Source organism: Capricornis sumatraensis, chromosome 2, assembly GCF_032405125.1.
Source record: "Capricornis sumatraensis isolate serow.1 chromosome 2, serow.2, whole genome shotgun sequence".
NCBI classification, from domain to species: domain Eukaryota; kingdom Metazoa; phylum Chordata; class Mammalia; order Artiodactyla; family Bovidae; genus Capricornis; species Capricornis sumatraensis.
Window position 1 is genome coordinate 35794221 of NC_091070.1, and position 20563 is coordinate 35814783.

Below are 20563 nucleotides of genomic sequence, written 5' to 3' on the forward strand. Positions count from 1 at the left end.
GAGAGGGGAATAGCTACCCTCCACTTCAATATTCTTGCCTGGAGAATTCCATGGACAGAAGAGCCTGGCAGGTTACAGTCCATGACGTCTCAAAGAATCGGACACGACTGAGCAATTTTTCACTCACTCAACTCATTCACAGTTAACTAGAGCCCATATTTAAATTTCATCAATTGTCCCAATACTATCCCTTATGGCAATATTTTTTCCCAATCCAGGATCCAATCCAAAACTCCATGTGCATTTCGTTGTCATCTCTGTAGCTTCCCCTATTCTGGAACCATTCCTCAGCTAATATAGTAATTGCAAGCCAGTGTGCTAAGTGCCAAGCTGGTCATGTGCAGAGAGGGTATGGGAGCACCAGAGACGGGAAGGCACCTCCTGATTTGTCTACACACACACACACAATCTGCTCTGTCCAAGAACTGAGCAGCTCCTGAACACCACTAGCCATTTCACCTCCTGTGGAGTTCAACAAAACACTCCAGCATTTCCTATTTTAACTCAAGGAACCTTTCTCTCTCAATGAAAATGCCGGAGTATTTTAAAGAAAACCAGTAGCAGCAGCAATTCTTGTCCAGATTATTCCTACCAAAACTACTGCACCATGGTGACTTCTGTGTAATGTATCAGCACCTTGATATCAGAATCACACAAAAGGTCCAACTTTGATTTCACAGCTCACAATTTCAACATTTTAACTGTACTCTGCAAATACCACAAAAATCTGGAAAATTTGCTAACACAGCTCATTCTGCCAGTGAAAGAAAAATGTGAGAATAGGGAAGTTTTGTTTAAAAAAAAAACCAACAAACAAGGACAATGGTAAAAGACTGTTCGTTTCCAACTAACACTTGTTCAATGAAAGGTAAACGTGAAGATAACATTAAAGAATAAAAAGCAGAGCATAATTATTTGCTTGTTTAGCTGAGATATGCAAAAATACTCAAAGGTTTCCTCCTGCATAGTTTGAAGCTGGATAATAACTTTTCCAAAAAAATTATCTCTTTAATAATAAAACCTAAACAAAAACTTAACTGTCACACATTTTTAAAGAATTCAGACCTGCCAATTAATGTACAGAACCCCTGTGGCATGTTTCAGTGGCTCCATGAACACTCACACCAGAATATCTGCAAGCAGGAATACAGCGGTCACCACACGGCATTTTATATAAGTTCCTCCAAATGAAATTCTTTAACACTGACATCTGAAGTCCTTCATACTAGAAGAGAATGCACTCAATGATCTAACCAATTAAAAGGATGAAAGTGGACACAAACTGAACTTTGACAAGCTACAGCCAGGCTAACCTGTGGGGACTCTGGGCCATCAGCTACAAGTCCCAATTGAACCATCAGATCCAGGCCTTGGTCCAGGCCCAGAGGTGTCTGGTATTCATTAAAAGAACCATGTCATTATTTCAGCTCTTGCTAACAAGCAAAAATTCTGAAAAAGAACCCAACGTTAGGTTTTCCTGGATCTTTTAAACTCCCACCTTTCTGAATTTTTTTTACATATAGTATTTTTAAATTTATTTTTAATTGGAGGATAATTGCTTTCAGTGTGGTGTTGGTTTCTGCCATACAACAATGTGAATCAGCCATAAGTATACATATGTCCCCTTGCTCTTGAACCTCCCTTCCAACCCCACCCCATTCCAACCCTCTAAGTTGTCACAGAGCCCCAGGTTGAGCTCCCTGTATTATACACTCTGAATTTTTTGTCCTATTGTTTCAATTGGTCATTTCAGAATGCCATTTCACCTGGCATTTCTATAACAGGATGCAGCTTACAAAGTACTTTACACATACATGATCCCACTTCACTCTGGTAATAGCCCTGTGACTCTTGTAGAGGTAACTCCATTTCACAGATGAGGAAACTGAGGCTCAGAGAGTTTAAACCATTTTTACATAGTGATATATTTCTAAGTGATGATACCAAGATACTACCCTATGTCTTCTGTTAAGGGACTGAAAAGTAACTGCATCTATTTCTCTTATCTGGCCTTTATGCTGTATCTCTTGGTAACAGCAATAGGATTATCACCTTGCTCTGTTTTACTATTCAACTTTTACGCAATTAGATCTTTCTCACATCCAAGATATAAGCCCCATATGGACAAGGGCTATGAGTTAAATTTCTTTGTATTTACTTATCCATTTTTTTCAACAAAAATGTACCAAAATCACTTAAGTCCAGGCACAATATTCGGTGAAGTGAAGTTGCTCAGTCATGTCCAACTCTTTGTGACCCTATGGACTGTAGTCCACCAGGCTTCTCTGTCCATGGGATTCTCCAGGCCAGAATACTGGAGTGGGTTGCCATTTCCTTCTTCACGGGATCTTCCTGACCCAGCAATCAAACCTGGGTCTCCCACATTGCAGGCAGATTCTTTACCATCTGAGCCACCGGGAAGCCAATATTTGGTGCTGGAGGATTAAAGTTACTAAGACACAGACTAGTCTGGAGGGTGAACAATGACAAAGACTTGTGACAAGTGCTGTAAAGGAGGTGTCTGCAGGGTGCCAGTGAGCCCTGAGGGGTCAGGAGACATTCTCAGGACAAGTCTCGGCTGCTCCACCACACCTTCGTGCAAAGGAACTGCTCCAACAACCAGTGAATGAAATCCCTCCTACAAGTAGTGGGGCAGTCATGAAATGGCACCCAGTTCTCTGCTGGGATTTAGGGTAACGCCAGTGGCTGAGTCAGATCCTGCATAAACCAAGAGGACATTACCAGAACTGTGATAAAAACATGCCAAAATAAAGCCAAACCTTCCTACACTATAATTCTCTGCCATTTCAAAATATGAATGCTAATCATTCTCCAATGAAAACAAATCTGTGCTTTATGGTGAGTAAAGAAACAAAAAAGAACGGAGTCTGGAAAAATCTTTGAGGAAAGAGACCATCCCTTAGGAGACCAATGTAATAGAACATCTCCCGTGCCCAGCACAGTCATTCATAGTGGTGTCCATGGTGGCCGACTCAGTCGTGGGAAAGTTGCAGGAGACCAAGGTCTAGGTCATAGATGGTCAGGAAGCAACTGGGTGGAGCAACGGCCCTTCCCTATAAGCAGGTATCCTTAGCTGACCTCAGTCTTATCAAATCTTCAACAGAGGGGCTGGAGTAGATAAGGTCTCTTCCATCTCCTTAATTTTATGCTGCTAGAAAATGAAATAAATAGAACTCACTCTTAGACCAACTATAACATATGTTTTCCTAAACTAATCTTCAGAAAATGTCTACCATTTACAAACAACGGGAGAGCTTGTTTCAATTTACAGCCCTCAAGTTGGTGCTTTGCCCAATTCCAAATCCTAAGGAGATCCTGACCCAGCTCATCAATTGCTAGTTTGTCAAAGTCAAGGATGTCACGAGCTATTAGATAACACATTCCTCATCCTTTCCTCTCTGCAGCTTACCGAGCCTGTTTCCTTCCCCCAGTCCTGCCTGTTCAGACAGAGGCAGTAAAAGCCTCCCGTCCCATGAATCTTCCTAATAGGAAGGGAAATGTTTCAATCAATGCCTTTTACTTAATTTTTTTTAATGCCAGAGGAAAAAAGAAGCTGAGCCATATCAAGCTACATAGGATTAAAATGTGATAAGTAAGAGGAACAGTAAAACGGACAAGTGGAAAAGAATTCTTCCAAGACTGAACTTATAAAATGTTACTAGAACTCCCATTAAATATCCTAAAGTACTTTTCTTTTAAACACCAACATTTTATTTATCCAAGAACTGGAAAAGATCCGCAGCGTTTCATACAGTAGCAAGCATTAAACACGGGCTTTTAGATCACAAACACCTTGGTGATCTCAGCACATTTTAAGTTTCCTCACCTGTAAAATGGAGACAAAATCTACTTTTTATTAGATACACAGTATTATATTACTTTGTATTATATACATAGTATTATGGTACTTTGTATTATCTACAAAGTATTATGCTACCTTGCTTTATATACATATATATACACAAAATAATAATAATTCAGAAACCAGTTATTAACCCAGAGCTCAGCTGGTGCTTTGTGATGATCTAGAGGGGTGGAATGGGGGGTGTACACACATAGCTGGTTCACTTTGCTATACAGCAGAAACTAACACAACATTGTAAATAATTATACTCCAACAAAAAAAAAATAGAAAAGAAACCAGTTATTAAGCACTTACTATGTGCTGGACTCTCAGTAATAATAAGCACATTACCTCATTATTACAATAGATTGCATTTAATTTTCACAACCATTAGTTCTGCATCTTTATATCATTCATCTATTCAATAATTTGTGTGTGTACGTAGCTATCTGCACAGTGCCTGACAGATTCAAAAAAACAGGGGGAAAAATAAAAGGTCTCCATTTCCATACAAAGAATATCCTATTGTCACTATTTATTTATTTATTTAGACAGTGTCACATGGCTTGCAGGATCCCAGTTCCCTGACCACAGATTCAATCGGGGCCAAAGCACGGAAAGCCTAGAATCCTAACCACTAGGCCACCAGGAAACTCCTCTCTAGTCACTTTTAGAACTACACAGAGAGAACAAAACAGATTTGGAGACATAGGCTGTATTTACGATTTACTTTGCTAATAAAGGACGGACACACTCAGAACTTATCACCGTTATTGTGTGACCCAAAAGAAATGAGACTGAATTGTGTTCATTACATCTCTTTTTAATTATGGTGACCTTAGTCTTCATAGTGACTTAGCCTCACCTCAATGCCTACTTTAAAAAAGAACAGAAAATCCTTCTACTTTGTATTTTCTAAACAAAGCACCACAAATCTGTAGCCCAGGAGGAATACACTGGAAATCATTTGAAGACGACTTTTAAGATCACCCTCACTCATTCGCCACTTCATTTACTCATATTCTCTCTCTCTCTGTTTCTCCTCAGCTCTAGATAGTTTTGGATAAGTTTGCGTATCTTTATTCCTGACTCACAGAAATCATAGAATCTTAAGGTCAGAAGCGACTCTGGAGGTCACTAAGAGGCCAGGCGTTCTTTCTAAAGAAACACATACCGCGTCCCTGCAGAGAAGCAGCACGTGGAGGAGTTCTAAAGCCGAACTGTTTGTTTCTTCCCTGATGAACATAAAAATGACAGTTTCCACCTCATCTCAAAGGGTTGCTGGGATGAATAAATGTGATAATGTATGCAAAGAATTCAACAAGAATTCACCTGGCACAGAGCAGGTGCTCAAGAAATAGGAGCCCATCTTACTTAGAAGTGTTATAGCCATCGTGTTATATCCTAATGTTTTGGATCATGATTCTGTCATCAAGGCCTGAGCCACCCCTCTGGGTCCACCCATATATTTAATAACTACACCTTCTCAGCTCAGTTTTTATCCCCGTCCTTGCTGCAGCCACCAGCTTCCAGCAGCTGTAACCTCACAGCACCCCACCTCCGGCAAACCACTTCTCTCCAGCTCTCCACCTTGGGGGTCCTCCGACACCACAGCTGGGACACTGTGGAAAAGGCCAGCACTTGCATGTGTACAAACCTGGAAGTGCAAGGACTTAGTGCCCTGGGGCAGCTCTTGACCAAGGAGAGGGGAGCCCATTGATAAAATACCCACTGTGTCTGTGCCTTCTGAGGCACAGACTGCCTGGCTCCTCAGAAGGTCCCCAGAGCTCACGACAGTGACTGGCTTGATCACACAGGCTTGTGCCAGCTTCCTCTCCTTCCTTGTTTCTCTCCTCCCCAGCCCCACCCCTGTTCCCCAGGATCACTGCCCAAAATAAACTACCTGCATGCCAGCCACTGTCTTGGACTCTGCTTTCTTGGGGACTCCAGGCTGTCACACTCAACAGGAATAATGATGTAGGACAAGTGAGCCCCAAGGCACAGCACCAAAGACCTCCCATACGGCCAACATTGGAGGTCACTCTAAGGGCACACAATAAGCCTCTCATCTAGCACCCAGGTCTCTATTTCACTCATCAAGAAGTTAGGGGTTTTGTCAAAGGCTATGCTGATACTTAGATACGGGATACCTACCAGAATTCCTGTAATCTGCTCAGAATACAGAAGTCTCTCCGTAAATAAAAATGTTATCTCTCTTCCTTTCCTATCCCCCATCAAAAGGGAAATGACATGAATTCTCCATGACCCAGTCTTCCTATTCTTAGGAAAACCAGGCTGCCTCCTATTTCCTCATCCAAATGTTCATACATTAAGTTCCAGATATTCTTCTGGTATCTCCCACAAAATCACCGCTGACCTCACGTATCCTTACAAGGTACAGAATTTGCTTTTTTCCTCCATTTCTCCTTTGCAGAGACATCATTATTTATGGAGGCTTCTGATGATTCCCCTCTTATTCCTTTACAACTCTAGAAATCCAAAAGTGGTTTTCACATTGCCATTCTAGGCATGTATTTAAATCACATATTTGGTGCACATACTAACTCAGATAGAAATGTACACAATGAAAGTCCATATTCTATATGTATTTATGCTGCGCACACAAACACTTGAATTCTACTGACAGATCAGGATAAGCTGCTTTAGAAATTCCAATGATTGCACTTCACAGGAGTATACTGGGGAAGTAGGAAGAGATCTCTCCCATCCGGTCTCTGGGATTAACACTCCTGCTCTTTCCAGCTCAACTTTAGAGTCCATAGCATCAGCAAAAAATGAATCTTTATTTTCCATGAGACACTGACCATTAGAATGCCTGGAAATTCCAGCAGGGTTATGGCCAAAAAGCTTGGGAAATGCTACAACAGAGCCTAGCTCTGCCTTCCTCAATCTCAGACTCAATTCAGGTTGACTGTCTCTGAGCTTGGGGAAATCAGAGATTTCAAACTGCTCCTTGGAAAGTTAGTGTTGGGGGTGGAGATGGGGTTTGGGAGGCAGAAACCATTGACTTCCCATAAGGTTTCACATAAATTTCATTTGCAAACAAAAATCCCTGATACTCATCCATAAAACTTGAAACCCAATGTACCAATTACCTCTAAATTACCTTTCACCTCTAATAGACAATGATCCTTCTACTCAAAGTGTGGTCCACAGACCTGTGGCAGCAGTATCACCTGCGAGTTTACTAGAAATGCAGGTGCTCAGGGCCCCTTACAGCCCTCCTCAATAAGAATTTTCAGTTTAACAAGATCTCCAGGCAATCTGTATGCACATTACATTTTGAAAACTGGCTTAAGACACTTTTAATCTTTTCCTGTAAGTGTTTAAGATGCTTCTTCTTAATGCTAGTTCTGATCAAAGTAACATATTAAAGTATTCCACTGAAAGAAGCCAAGAAAACTAAGTCTCATAATTTTACAGGCAATTTTGGGGATAAAAATTTGGGGTGAGCTGATGTATTATTTTCTTCCTTTAAACATGTTAGAAATCTGAGCAGTGTTTGGATTACTCCTTCTTCTATTAAAGAAGATATTCCTGACGGACAATATGCACTAGGCTCCCCTCTTTCTAACGGACTCCAACTCATCCTTCAAAGGCCCAGGAAGCCTGCCCCTTACATGGCCCAGCAGACACCTCCTATATGTGTGGTTTTCTTAATGAAACACTCATTAAAAGCACTAAAAAGGCAAGAATCTCATAAGCTCCAAAGCTACTTGTTCCAAATAACTGATTCAAGTTTACATCTTTTATCCGTTACTTCTTGGATGACCCAACCCATCCCGTTCCCTCCCCTTCACTAGAGTCCAGTTTTGTTCTCTCATTGGAAACACAGAATTTAGCAACTCTTTATGGTCTAGTCATTATAAATACAGATCTTTCTCAGCTTATAATGGGACTACCTCCTGATACACCCATCAGGAGCTAAAAAGGCATTCATTACACTTAACCCACCTAGGTTAGCTTTGCCCACTTGAATGTGCTCAAACACTTACATTAGCCTACAATTAGGCAAAATCATCCAACACAAACCCTATTTTACAATAACATGTTGAAAATATCTCATCTAATTTCTTGAATACTGTACTGAAAGTGAAAACCAGAATGGGTCCAGAATGGTTGTAAGACTACTGGTTGTTTTCTCTGGTGATCGTGTGGCTGACTGGGGGCTGCCACTGCCTGGCATCACCAGAGAGGAACATACAAAGATCACTAGCCTGGGAGAAGATCAAAATTCGAAATTCCAAGAATGAGTTCTATAGAATGCACATCGCTTTTTGAGTCATAAAGTCTAAAAAACTGTCTAATTCAAACCACCATAAGTCAGGGATCATCTGTATATATTACACATTGTTTCACCTCCACAACTCGAGTGTAAGATCCCTGAGGGGAACCATCACACGTATTTCACCTCTGGACACAGCTCCCAGCACTTGGCTGCAAGACTTGGTCAATTATGTGTACTGAGGAACTTGGTCCCACAGTTTCTTACCAGATACTCTTCTCTGGGTACCATTTAACAGTTTAATCTATAGTATAAAAGAAACCACTGAATCATTTGATTGCCTTTATCCCCCTGGTAAACCAAGGCAAGGAAAACTGTATTAAAATGATGGTACCTTGGTGAGAACAAAACCCTAGAACTAGCTTAGGAGTCCTAAGGAGTGAAATGAAAGTGAAGTGTTAGTTGCTCAGTCGAGTCTGACTCTTTATGACCCCATGGACTGTAGCCTGCCCAGCTCCTCTGTCTGTGGAATTCTCCAGGCAAGACTATTGGAATGGGTTACCATTCCCTTCTCCAGGGGATCTTTGCGACCCTGGGATCGAACTCAGGTCTCCTGCATTGCAGGCAGATTCTTTACCGTCTGAGCCTCCAGGGAAGCCTGAGGAGTGAAATGCGCCTACATAACAGCGGCAGGTTCCTCTGTGCTCCGAGCTGGCTCCTGGGGTGCAGGCTGCAGGACAAGGCCCACACCCTGACTGGTTAACCTCGAGAGAAAGCCTGGCTTCTCTTCTGAAAGTTCTGCTTTCCTTAGGAGATTCCTGCCTCAGGCAGCTTCCACAGAAGCAAAAAATAGCTCAGAAGAGACGTCTGATTCTGCATCTTAATCTATGTGACTCGGATGAACTCAGACTTGGAAGGAATGATTAGAAAAGATGGAAAGGAAGGAACAGGCTAAAACCTCAAAGTAATTATATGTTTAAAAGAAAAAAAGGATTTTTATGAGCACCACAGCTTTCCTAGCAAATGAACTATATAAGGCACTTCCCTCATGGATGAAAACCTCCAAATTTCTCCTCAGGTCAAGGAAGAGAGGTATTTTTTCCTCTCTAGTGTTGTCAATTCATATTAGAATTAAGCTTCTGCAGGATATACTGGGGAGTTTTCAGTTACTTCTCAGTGCTTCTGATACTCATTTCACTCTCATTTGTTTATTTAAACATAAACAAACCAATTTGACTGCTGTTAAGTTTGTCTGCCTTCTAGTTGCTTTGATGGGACCTGTTTATAACACATGCTCATCTGCTGAAGCCTTTGAGCATCCAAGCTAAACAACCAAATCCAACTTACTCGCAAGATCACAAATGTGTGTGACCTGCTCCCTGTCATCCCAGACCAACCAAATAAAAATTACAACACTCAAAGTAAAACGTATTTCAGATCTAAAGTCCCTATACATTTCATTCCACAAAATGATTTCTCATTTTCATGTTCACCAACTAAAGGGGAAAAGTGTTGACAAGTTATTTGGGAAAATTGATTTCAGTGCTGTGTTTTTTAGGACCCAACCTGACGCTGGCAAAGATTGAGGGCCAGAGGAGAAGTGAGCAACAAAGAATGAGCTGGTTGGATGGCATCAGTGAATCAATGGGCATGAGTTTGAGCACAACTGTGGAAGAGAGTGAAGGACAGGGAAGCCTGGCATGCTGCTGCAGTCCATAGGGTTCCAAACAGTCAGACACGACTTAGTGACTGAACAACAATAATGATATAGAATAGAACGATACAGCTAAAATATAGGAGGTGGAACAAAGTGTTGTGTGTTAAGTCACTTCAATCATGTTCAACTCTTTGAGACCCCATGGACTGCAGCCTGCCAGGGGAGGGATTCTCCAGGCAGGAATACTGGAGTGGGTAGCCATTCCCTTCTCCAAGGGGTCTTCCCGACCCAGGGATTGAACCAGCATCTCTCGCATCTCCTACACTGGCAGGAAGGTTCTTTACCACTAGAGCCATCTAAAATATAGGAAGTGGAACAAAGTAAATATATCTTTTCAGGGTTCCAACTCATCTTTGACATCATCCAGATAATCCTTTAAATAAAAGATGTCTTATTAGGAAAACATTATTTATATAAATTCCATATTAATACAGGAAAATTTAAACCTGGGGGAAAGGACTCACTGAATTGTTAACAAGTAGCTTCCAGACAATAACAAAGTTTTGTTAGCTCCCTTCTACAGGCAAGCTATGGTTTTTCCAGTAGTCATGTATGGATGTAAGAGTCAAACCATAAGAAGGCTGAGCAATGAAGAATTGATGCTTTCGAACTGTGGTGCTGGAATAGACTCTTGAGAGTCCCTTGGACAGCAAGGAGATCAAACCATCAATCCTAAAGGAAATTAACCCTGAAATTCACTGGAAGGACTGATGCTGAAACTGAAGCTCTACTACTTTGGCCACCTGACTGACTCACTGGAAAAGACCCTGATGCTGGGAAAGACTGAAGGCAAAAAGAGAAGCAGGTGGCAGAGGATGAGACAGTTGGCGTCATCAGCTCAACGGACATGAATCTGAGCAAACTCCAGGAGACAGTGAAGGACAAGAAAGTCTGGCATGTTGCAGTCCCTGGGGTCACAGAGTCAGATATGACTTAGTGACTGAACTACAACAAAGACTCAGAAATTAATTGGCCAGCCTAGTCTGATTGATTTCAACATTCATACTCTAGGAATCCTCTAGACATATTCCCTCCTATGGATATAAATAAATGGCCATCTGATAATACTTTCTTTTCCTCACTATCTCAACCCTTCCTTCTCCCCAGTACAGCAATGCTGAGGGCAACAAAGCTGCCTTGGGCTTATGACGCCACCATGTAGCCAGAATGGAAATCTGCCTCACTTTTCCCATGTTCGCCTTCCAGAAAATCACGCATAGATTAGAAAGCTTTCCCAAAAGTGTACATACACACACACACACACACACAACCTCTTTCATCTTTTAACTCTCTTCCTCTTTCCTCATTCTCAAGACACCTCTGCCTAAAAGTCTTCTTGGGTTCTCTATCATCTCTGTAGGATTAAGTCAAATTCCTTAGTTTGCAAAGTCCTGCACAAACATCACTTCTGTTTTAACTTCTGTCTCTTACAGCCCAGCATTCTACAGCCTTCCAACCACTAAGAACTCATTATTTCTTGCACACAACCAGGCCCTTTCATAAGACAACATTTCTATGAATGGTATCTCTTCTGCTTGGAAAACAGCTTCATGCCTGCTCTGTACAATTCTCTTTATATATCAAACCAACTCCTATTCACCCTTCAAAATTCAGCTCAAGCTATATCCTCTGCAGTGGGGTTTTCCCTGATTGCCTCAGGCAATTACCTGTATGTTCATAATGTTTCCAGAATCCCCACCCCACCACCCTTTTTATTGCTATACCTCTGCACCTGTGATACGGTATTAGTCATTTACTCAACACTGGGTATCCATGGACCAGGCATTGGAATATAGCAAGTTACCTTTGCATTCCCACTGCATGACACAAGGCCAGGAGAGTAGTAGGCAGTCAGTAAATGTTTGTTGAATGAAAAAGCAAAAGAATGACAAACAAGATCTTATCCAGGAAATAGCACCAGGAAAGCCCATACTCTTTTGCTTTCCTTTTACTCAATTTTGACTTAAAAAAAATCAACTCAGATGCAGCATACCTCTACTATAGAAACCAAAAATCATCAAAAAATCATAGAATTAACATCTTTATCCTCTAAAGAGAATAAATGCACCCACAAGTCCTTTTCATTCTCCACCATTAGCTTTATCTCCAACATTACCATTTCAGGTAATCTTTTCTCTTGTATTTATTTATAAATACAGTAACAATCCTTTTGCCATTTATTTATTACAAACATGCAATTTCTCCACAAAATATGAACTGCGTGGTTAGTTAGTAAGTCTGTAGATTCACTTGTGAATCTCCATTTATTACACTATTTCCACTGGAAAATATATTTCAAGTTCAAATGACAAAAGTCATACACCAGTGCCACAGAATCTATTTTTCTTTGAAGAACTGCAAGTAAAGTCAACAGGTTCCATTTTTAGGTATCAAATGACATTTTAACATCAGAAACAGTCATCTACATACTGAGACTGTTCAGAACTCACAATGCTAACCTGTAACCTAGGCTGGTGGCTAAAGGACGCGTATCTGAGGTTATGAGGGTTCTAGAAACAACCTTCTATCTCAGAGAACTGATCATAACCAGTAACCACTGACTAAATCCAGAGTGAAACACATATTCATAAGGACTAACTAAAGGATGTCTTTGGATCTCTGATGACTATGAACCCGAGGCAAAGGATGACCAGTGAACCTCCAGAATCTCAATAAACACTAAATTTAAAAGAACAGAAAGCTAGTATCAAAATACATTCCACAGATTTCAAATAAATCATGTTTAACGTGAAGGATTATCTCCCTATTTAAAGTTAGTCCTGGAGAAAACAAAGCCAAGTGTACACTAATTTTGCTATACTGAGATCACACCCCAGGTATGAATTTCATTCTCATTTACCAAGTTTTCAAATCTCTCAACACCAGAAGAAATATGTGTGTTTGTTTAACTCATAATTACAAAATAAGGTAAGTGATATATGAGGATTTTGGTACAGGAAAAATCAGCCAGCCAATGAATGAGTCATTCTAACAGCCTAGTTTTCTGAATGGGTAATAGCTTTACATACCAAAAGAGCTTTGGAGGTTAATTACCTTGAATGTTAATATTTCCAGTGTTTATGGCAGATTTCCCTTCCTTTCCAAAGAATGTATCTAAAAATGTATCTTTTTTGGTTATTTTTTTGGTCCTTCACTTTCATTAATGGTAAATAGCAATTATGGACTTAGCTAATTACAAAGTTATGTCTAAAAGGCCAGTTGGGAATCCCTACTCTAATATTCCCAAACTTCAGGGCTTTTGCTCCCAGTTCTTATATTTAAAGTTATAATTTTTCTATTTCCTAGTTGTCAAACTGTCAGGGGTCAGTTTTCACTGTTGGTTACAGCAACTCCTCACCCCATTCTAAATTGTGCTACCGTGTATTTGCTATGGATCCTTTGTCAAATAAGAATAAAAAAGTTAGGACTGTTATTTAAAATAAGAGTAAGCTCCGAAAGAGGGTCTGAAGTATTCTCCCAGACTTTATGCCATCTATTTCGGTTGCTGAGTAGGCACATATGCCCCTTTCTTGGTTCTTGGCTAGGTTCCAGATACTTACGAGAGCTGTGCTCCAGACTCAGGCATTCTGTGACAAATCTCATTGCTCTTTATGACCCCCCTCCTAACGCAGATGTAAACCAAACTATCACAGTGACCTCACTAATGAATTTCTGTACTTGCCAAACAACAAAACAAATGCAAAGTTTCCAAGGAAGCAAAATATTCAGGTTGAAAGATAAATCCAGAAGCTGGAAAATGGTCCCTATCTTACATAATAGTTACGGTTTCATATAGTTACAGCATTTAGCATCATGAACAGGTAGGTAGCTTACACAAGTAAATATGGTGTAAAAAAAATGTAGGGGAAAAATTACCAAATGATTTTTTAAACTCACAGAAGTTCAATTTTTTCTCAGTTTATTAAATTATTAGATACTTAGGCTAAGAAATTTCTTTTTAATTTTACACATCTAAACTGATGTGTAATTTTTATTTACACATTTAATTTTTCACTTACTAAACTGATGGCTGCTATACTAGGAAAAGTCTTCTCTTTTACTCAAAGGGAAAAATGGTTGCTCTAACCTGTGAGTAACCTAAAGGTCAATATCGTTTTAAACAATCCCTACAAGCACTGAGGTCAAGCATTCAACATAAATTAATGTACTTAAGTTGTACTTAAAGTTTATATAACCTTGTTCATCAAACCTGAGAAAGCAAAACCAAGCAGGTGATCCAAGCTACCCTGCCACATTGAGAACGGGAGTAAAGAGAGTAGGTCACCAGTTATCCTAGTTATGCTTCCACACCCTTATGACGGAGGCTGGTCCTCCAGCTATTTATAAAGACAGAACTGAAGGGGAAGGGGGCCCTGCCATGGCCACCCTTGCGAGTAACACCCAGGGTGGGCTGTTAGGTTCAGGCTGAATCCCCTGGGGCCTTGTGGGCTTTCCCTCAGAATGGCCCACCATACTAGGCAGCCCTGGATCCTTTGGGTGCAGTCCTGTCTGGTCGGGAAAAGGCCTGTGAAGATTTCCAGTGGTCACTGCCAGCCTATGATTCTATATATGGAAACATCCCATCCTAGTGTGTCCAGCACTGTGAGCACCACACCAGGGAGGAGCAGTGAGCAGCAGACCAGCCTCCCTCTTGCGGCCCCGCCAGCACACTCACTTTGGTGTCTCCCAGGCCCTGCTGCCCTGAACTGGACCTTGTCATCAAATGGCAGCCTGGACCTCTGCTGAGTCTTGCAGGCTGGCGGCTCTAACATGGAACAGCTGGAAGAGGACCCTGCATTCTTTTCTCTGCATAAACACTGGGGGCTCTGTTCACCCTCCTGCTGCAGCATGAACTAAAGAATTTCCCCATCCCAAATTACAACCAACAGACCTTTCCCCAACCCCCACCTTCACCCCTTACCCCCAGCCCCGGATATAATTCCAGTCTGTCACCACCCATGCTAGCAAATAGCAAACTGCTGAATATATCTCAGTGTATTCACTTTCTATACTAGTTGAGGTGTCTGTAAATACACTAGCAGGGTAATAGGAAACAATTCTGTTATGTTCAGTAAAGTTTCCTGACAAAAGCATTAAAGACACTGATTCATGCCTGCTCCCTATGAGACCCTTTCTATAAGATGCGTATCAATATAAATAAAGTCGTGATAGTTAAGTGTAAGCACGTAGTATATGAAATGCAAATATCATTTTAATAGTCTGTAGCGTCACCTACAAATTATTCTGAAAACAGAGCTCTAAAATTGGAATATCGGTGGAGGAAAAAAAAGAATGTAAAATTGGGTTTCATATATTCCTCATGTAGCCTAGTCAAAGCTCAGCTTCTGAAGGGCAGTCTCAGGCTTCTTCATGTGTTGCTGAAATCCAGAGAGCCACGTTGCCCAAAAGGAGGAAAGAAAAAAAGCCCAGAAAATCCAGACTCTACGTGACCTGACTTAATTATTTCCCAGGAAACTGCATGAGAGAAAAATCAATCATTCATGCTACCGTAGCTACCACACGGAATGAACTGAGGGAGTTGACAGTGAGCAAAAAAACCCGAAGCTGCCAGCGGAGGTAAGTGGGCGGCACGGCCTCGGGGGAGAGATGCCAAGGACCCGGGGGCCGCGGTGGTTCGGTCCCCAAGGACCGGCGATCTGGGGCGGGGCCAGGCCCGAGGCTGGGCAGCGGCGGTTAGGGGTGGCGAGGGGAACCGGGACCGCGGGACGGCGGCGGCGGCCGCGCACTTACCCGGACTGTTGGCCTCGCCTTCGAGGACGTGCAGCTCGGCGCAGTCGGCCAGCGAGTGCTCCAGGCAAAGCTGGAGGAAGCGGGCCTGGGTCTGGCTCACGCGCTTGAGCAGCGACAGCAGCGCAACGGTCTGCTCGCACTCGTTCCAGCCCTTAAACCAGCCCGCCAGCACCCCGACCTGGTCGCGAAACATCATGGTTAGGGGGCGGCCCTCAGTCTACAAAGCCCCCGGGGCGCCCCAGCCCGCCCCGCCCGCCCCAAAGTTTGGCGGAGCCGCAGCCCCGCGGCCGCCGGAGACGCGTTCCCGTTCCAAGGCGGCTCTGGTGCCCGGACGCTGCAGGTACAGCCTCGGCTCCTGCCTCTCTCGTCTGGTTTCAGTTACGTTCTGGTGGTTCTGGCTGATTTCCCCAGAGATGATGACAGACAGTAGCACGGAAATACTTCTTTTTTTAAAAAAATAACGATTAAAAAAAAAATTTCCCCACAAGGCACACAAACTGAATGAAGAAGGCTCTCTTTCCCCCTCCCCTCTTCTCGCAGCTTCGGGATGGTGATTTCCGGCGTCCCGGGGTCTCTTCCCCGCTGGGCAGCAGCTCGGACCCTTCACACCCGCATTCCCGAGTGGCGATCACCACTGGAAGGAGAGAAAAGGCTGCAGTGAGACCTCGGCCAGCGAGGGAGTGCGCCGGTGAAGCTAGTGCATCTGAGGGGGCGGAGGGGGGCGCGCCGCGGGGTCTTAGTCTCCCAAATTCCGGCCGCCCCCTCCGCACCCGGATGCTGGAGAGGAGCTATTCCCGTTCTGGGAAAGGCAAGAAGCCTCCTTCCCAGGTGCGTGAGGAAGACCGCACGGCTTCCTGTTGCTGCTGCTGCGAACGGCTAATGCTCCCCACACACCCCGCCCGGGGTGGCCTCGGGGGCTGTGCCTGCAAACGCCCGCACCAGCAACAGATCTTCGTCGCGCAGAAAACTTGCACTGCGGCTGCGAAGGGGCGCGGGGGTGGGGGTGGGGGCTAATGCAAAGCAGAGGCGGAGGCGCGGCAGCCCGAGCTCCTTCCTCCTCCTCCTCCGCCGCCGCCTCTTCCTCCTCCTCCTCTCGGAGAGGCAGCCGAACGGCTGCAGCTCCATCTACAGCAACAGCCAGCATCTCCACCGCCAGGCGCCCCTCTGGATTTAGGCCGTGAGCAGCCGCGGCAGCAGCTCGAGACAAAAATAAACTCTCCCCACCCAGAGCTCAGCGCCCAGCGGGCAGAGGCGCAGCCGGAGCCTCGGCTCCAGCCCACCCGGGAGGTCTCTGAGGGTCCGCTTCGCCCTCAGCGTTCAGATGTGCGCGTGTGTGTGCGTGCGCGTGTGTGTGTACTCCTGTGTGTGCTGTAGGCATCCTGCCCCAGCTCCCGCCGCCTACGGGCGGGTCCGGCCGGCCCAGCGCCTGGCCCGCGCGTCCCAGGCCGAAGTCGGCACGGCCACTGGCGCACGCCGAGCGCGGAGACAGTCGGTGCCCGCAGCACTGCCCCCCGCGGCGGGCAGGGCGGTTCCGTGGGGACTGCGGCTCCGAGCCGCCGGCACACGCCCCCGAACGACCGCGAAGAAGAAAAGTTCGGTTTCGAGGGCTCCCCCAGTCCTAACCCTGTCCGGGGGGCCGCCAGCGGCGAAGAAGAAAGAGCCCAGCGGCTCGGCCAGCCCTCGAGGGCGGCTCGCTCTCAGCACCCCCGTTTCCCGGTTCCCAGAACTTCTCGAGCGGAGGCGGGGGAAGGCCCCCGGGAAGGGGACCCAGAGACCGCGGGCCCCTCGGCCTGGGGCGTAGGACAGAGTGCGCTCACCTCGGAGCGGCTCATCCCGGCGGCTCGGGGCCCCACGCGCGGGTCCGGGGCGGCTGCGGCTCTCAGCGAGGCTGGGGGCGCCCGGAGGGCGGGCTGCGGGCCATGCCGTCGGGGCGGGCGGCGCCGAGAGAGTGCGGCGCTGCGGGACCGGGCCGCCGCCGCCGCCGCTCCTGCTGCCTCCAGTGTAGGCTCGCGGAGGACTGAGCCGCCCGAGCCGGAGCTCCCCACATGCTACTGATTAACATACACCATTACATCATGGGCTTGGCAGGGAGCGCCCGGGCGGGGGGAGAGGAACCCGGGCGGCGGCGGCGGCGGCACGCGGGGGGAGTCGGGGGAGGATCCCCGGACCCGGCCGGCGGCGGGGGTGGGGGGAGGCGGATTCCTAAGTGGGGACCAGAAAAGGGGAGGGGAGCGGGGAGGGAGGAGCCAGATGGCGCAGAGGGGTCGGGTTGGAGGAACGGCGGGGCGGAGAGGGAAGAAGTTTGGGGAAGGGGAGGGGTCCAAGTGAATGCCTGCCCTCTGCTGCCTGCCTGTTCTGGAGGGGCCAGGGCGCTTAAGCAACCGGACTGCGGACGGGAGGGGACCCGGAGGGTGCTTGAGCGCGGGCGGTGCTGCCACCGGCTGCTCGTCCTTGGGAATGTGGTGCGCGGACTCCGGTGACCCCTCGGCCCTACTGGGGCCCGAGGGTGGCAGAGACTTAGGGTCAAGGACGCTGCGGCTGTGGACAGGTTCCGGGGGTCGCAGAAGCAAAAGGCAGAGGAGGCCGAGGGGTCGTATGCAGGGCTGGAAGTGCCTGGGCACCAGACTCCGTGCTGCCCGTGTCCTCTATGAGCGCGAGAAGTTCCCGGGCTGCTCACCCCTCGCCCGGGTCGGACCTCAGATGTCCTTTGCTCTTGTGGGCGGCCCCGGCCCCTCTGGGGCCTCGCTCTCCCCTGGGGAAGCCGCCCGACTTTGGGGGCCCGCTGGGAAACTATGCCTGGCGCGCTGGCTGCGGCTGCGGCTCCGGCTGCGGGCCTGGAGCGGAGAGGAGCTCCGCCGCGGGGGGCAAGGAGGCGGGCGAGGCCACCTGTCAGCGCGTCTGCGTCGTCGCAGGGCTGGGCAGCCTTCACCTGGCCCTGCAGAGTGCGCGAGGCCTGGGCCGAGGCTTCAGAGGTCCTCGCCGCGCGTGCCAGGGGGTGGGGGGTGCGGCGCTGAGGCCAGGCAGCACAGGGAGGTCTGGGAAAGTGGCCTCGGCTGGTCTCCAAAGTAGAGAACTGGTTAAAAATACCCTAACACCTAAAAATTTCGATGCCTTCTGATATTATTTGAATATGCACAAGAGGACTTGGTGACCAAATCCAGACTATTCCCCATGTTTTAAGTGAAAACACAGAGCCCTCGAACATTTCTCCAGCAACCTGTGGCTTTCTGTATGAGTACTTGTGAGACATTTGTGAAACGCATGCTTCAAATCCAGCCTCTTTACTCTTGCTAATACAGTATTTTTGAAGATAAAGTGTCTGAGATATTATCCACGGATTTAACACTTCCTTCTTTAACTCCAGCATATGTCCCTGGATTTTCAATCATTTCTTCCTTCCTCCCTCAAACCTAGTTTCTGCACCATTTAGTTCCTGTGAGACACGTGACAGGACCTAACCATCTGCTGGGGTATTGAAAGGTCTGTGGAGCCTGCAGAAATTTAGGTGTTACCATTAAAATAGGGTATGTGAATAATTTTCTTAAGCTCATTATTAGCCAGCCAGGAAAGGTATCTGCATAATTTAATGAATATTTTACCCCCAAAACAAGAATTCTAGAGTCAATGGTTTAATTTTGTTTTGTCTTATTATTACAGAGGCAGGAAATCTTGACTTCATTTTCTCCAAAATGTTATTATCATTACTAAGCTAGTTATTATTATTACTAAGCTAGTACTTAGTAATAATCGCTGTCAGAAAATGGGGAAAAGGTTTCCAGCACAGGCTATCTCAGTATACACCTTGCTATCAACTGCAACCAAAACAGAAATTGCCCACCTGGGGCTTCCGGAAGCCTCCGAGAGTGTTTTTTTTTTTTTTAAAGAAAGTGGGAAAAGTCACTTTCATTAATTATTGTCACCTGCAGTTTACTAACTCAATAGTAAAACTAAAAAACAAAACCAACAAACCTTGAAGCGAATTGAATTCTATTTAAACTGAAGAAAGAAAATACTGCCACCTACTGGAAAAGCGTACTGCTTACAGCAGCCTTTGACCTAAGGAAAGATTTAGCTAATTTGGGGGCTATTTTTTGAAAAATACAAAAAGGAGCGTCAATGAGTTGCCAACCTGCCTTGTTTTTGTGGGTTCACAATACTTGTGACTTCCCTTGCCTCTGGGCCTTTCCCCTAGTAGTGGAGATGAAACCCAGTGAGGCTGCTTCACTTCCTCACAGAATGAAGTCACCCTGAAGGAAGGAAACCAATATCTCAGTTAAATATTTATTTTTGTCTTAAATACGGTTTTTTCCTATTTGAACCTCTACCCAGTTTTTATGGATAATTAAGAAGTGGCTGTGCTCAGACAGTCGTTGAATCAGACACTCAGTCCGATTCCTTGCCGACCTCATAGACTGTAGCCCTCCAGGCTCCTCTGTCCATGGGATTTTCCAAGTGAGAATAATAGAGTGGGTTGTCGCCCGTGTCTGTTACATTCCCTGCATTGGTAGGCAGATTCTTTACCACTAGCACCACCTGGGAAGATTAAGAAGTGGCTAACAGTTACTAAATACCCACATGACTTGGAAAAGGAGTTTTAGTGCAAATTCTAACTTCCAGAGAATAGATGATTAGGCAGTAACATGGGAGGAGTGGGATTTTATTAATAGGTGGGCTAGAAACATGGCTGGCGGGGAGGGAAGCCCAGGAGACAAGCCCAGATCCTTCTCTGTACACTGTACTCAGAAAGGTGCGGAACTGATGAGCATGGAGGCAAGAATAAGCTATGCTGGCCAAGATGTAGAGAAGGATTTGACTATGAAAATATTAGACTTGGGGGACTGAACAGAAGTGCCCAGGAGTGAGGAAATCTGAAGACTGATTGAAAGTGAGCCAAGCTGGCATCTCCTCAGATAGAACTCTGTCTCTGTATTATTTGCCACTAGGATCTAGTGTGCTTCCTGAAGAGTAAGCACAGCCACAGTTA

General features: G+C 45.4%; 1 protein-coding gene across 2 annotated transcripts in view; it reads right to left on the reverse strand.

Annotated features, from left to right (window-relative positions):
• Window positions 1-17428, reverse strand: part of SAMD4A (sterile alpha motif domain containing 4A) — a 223376-nt gene extending 205948 nt beyond the window's left edge. For both annotated transcript variants that reach the window (XM_068964588.1, XM_068964587.1), the window contains exons 1-2: window positions 17397-17428; window positions 15580-16213 (exon numbers count right to left, since the gene is read on the reverse strand). In XM_068964588.1, the coding sequence (XP_068820689.1) occupies window positions 15580-15775 (196 nt within the window). In that variant the 5' untranslated portion in view covers window positions 15776-16213; window positions 17397-17428. The remainder of the gene's footprint in view (window positions 1-15579; window positions 16214-17396) is intronic.
• Window positions 17429-20563: the final 3135 nt, after the last annotated feature.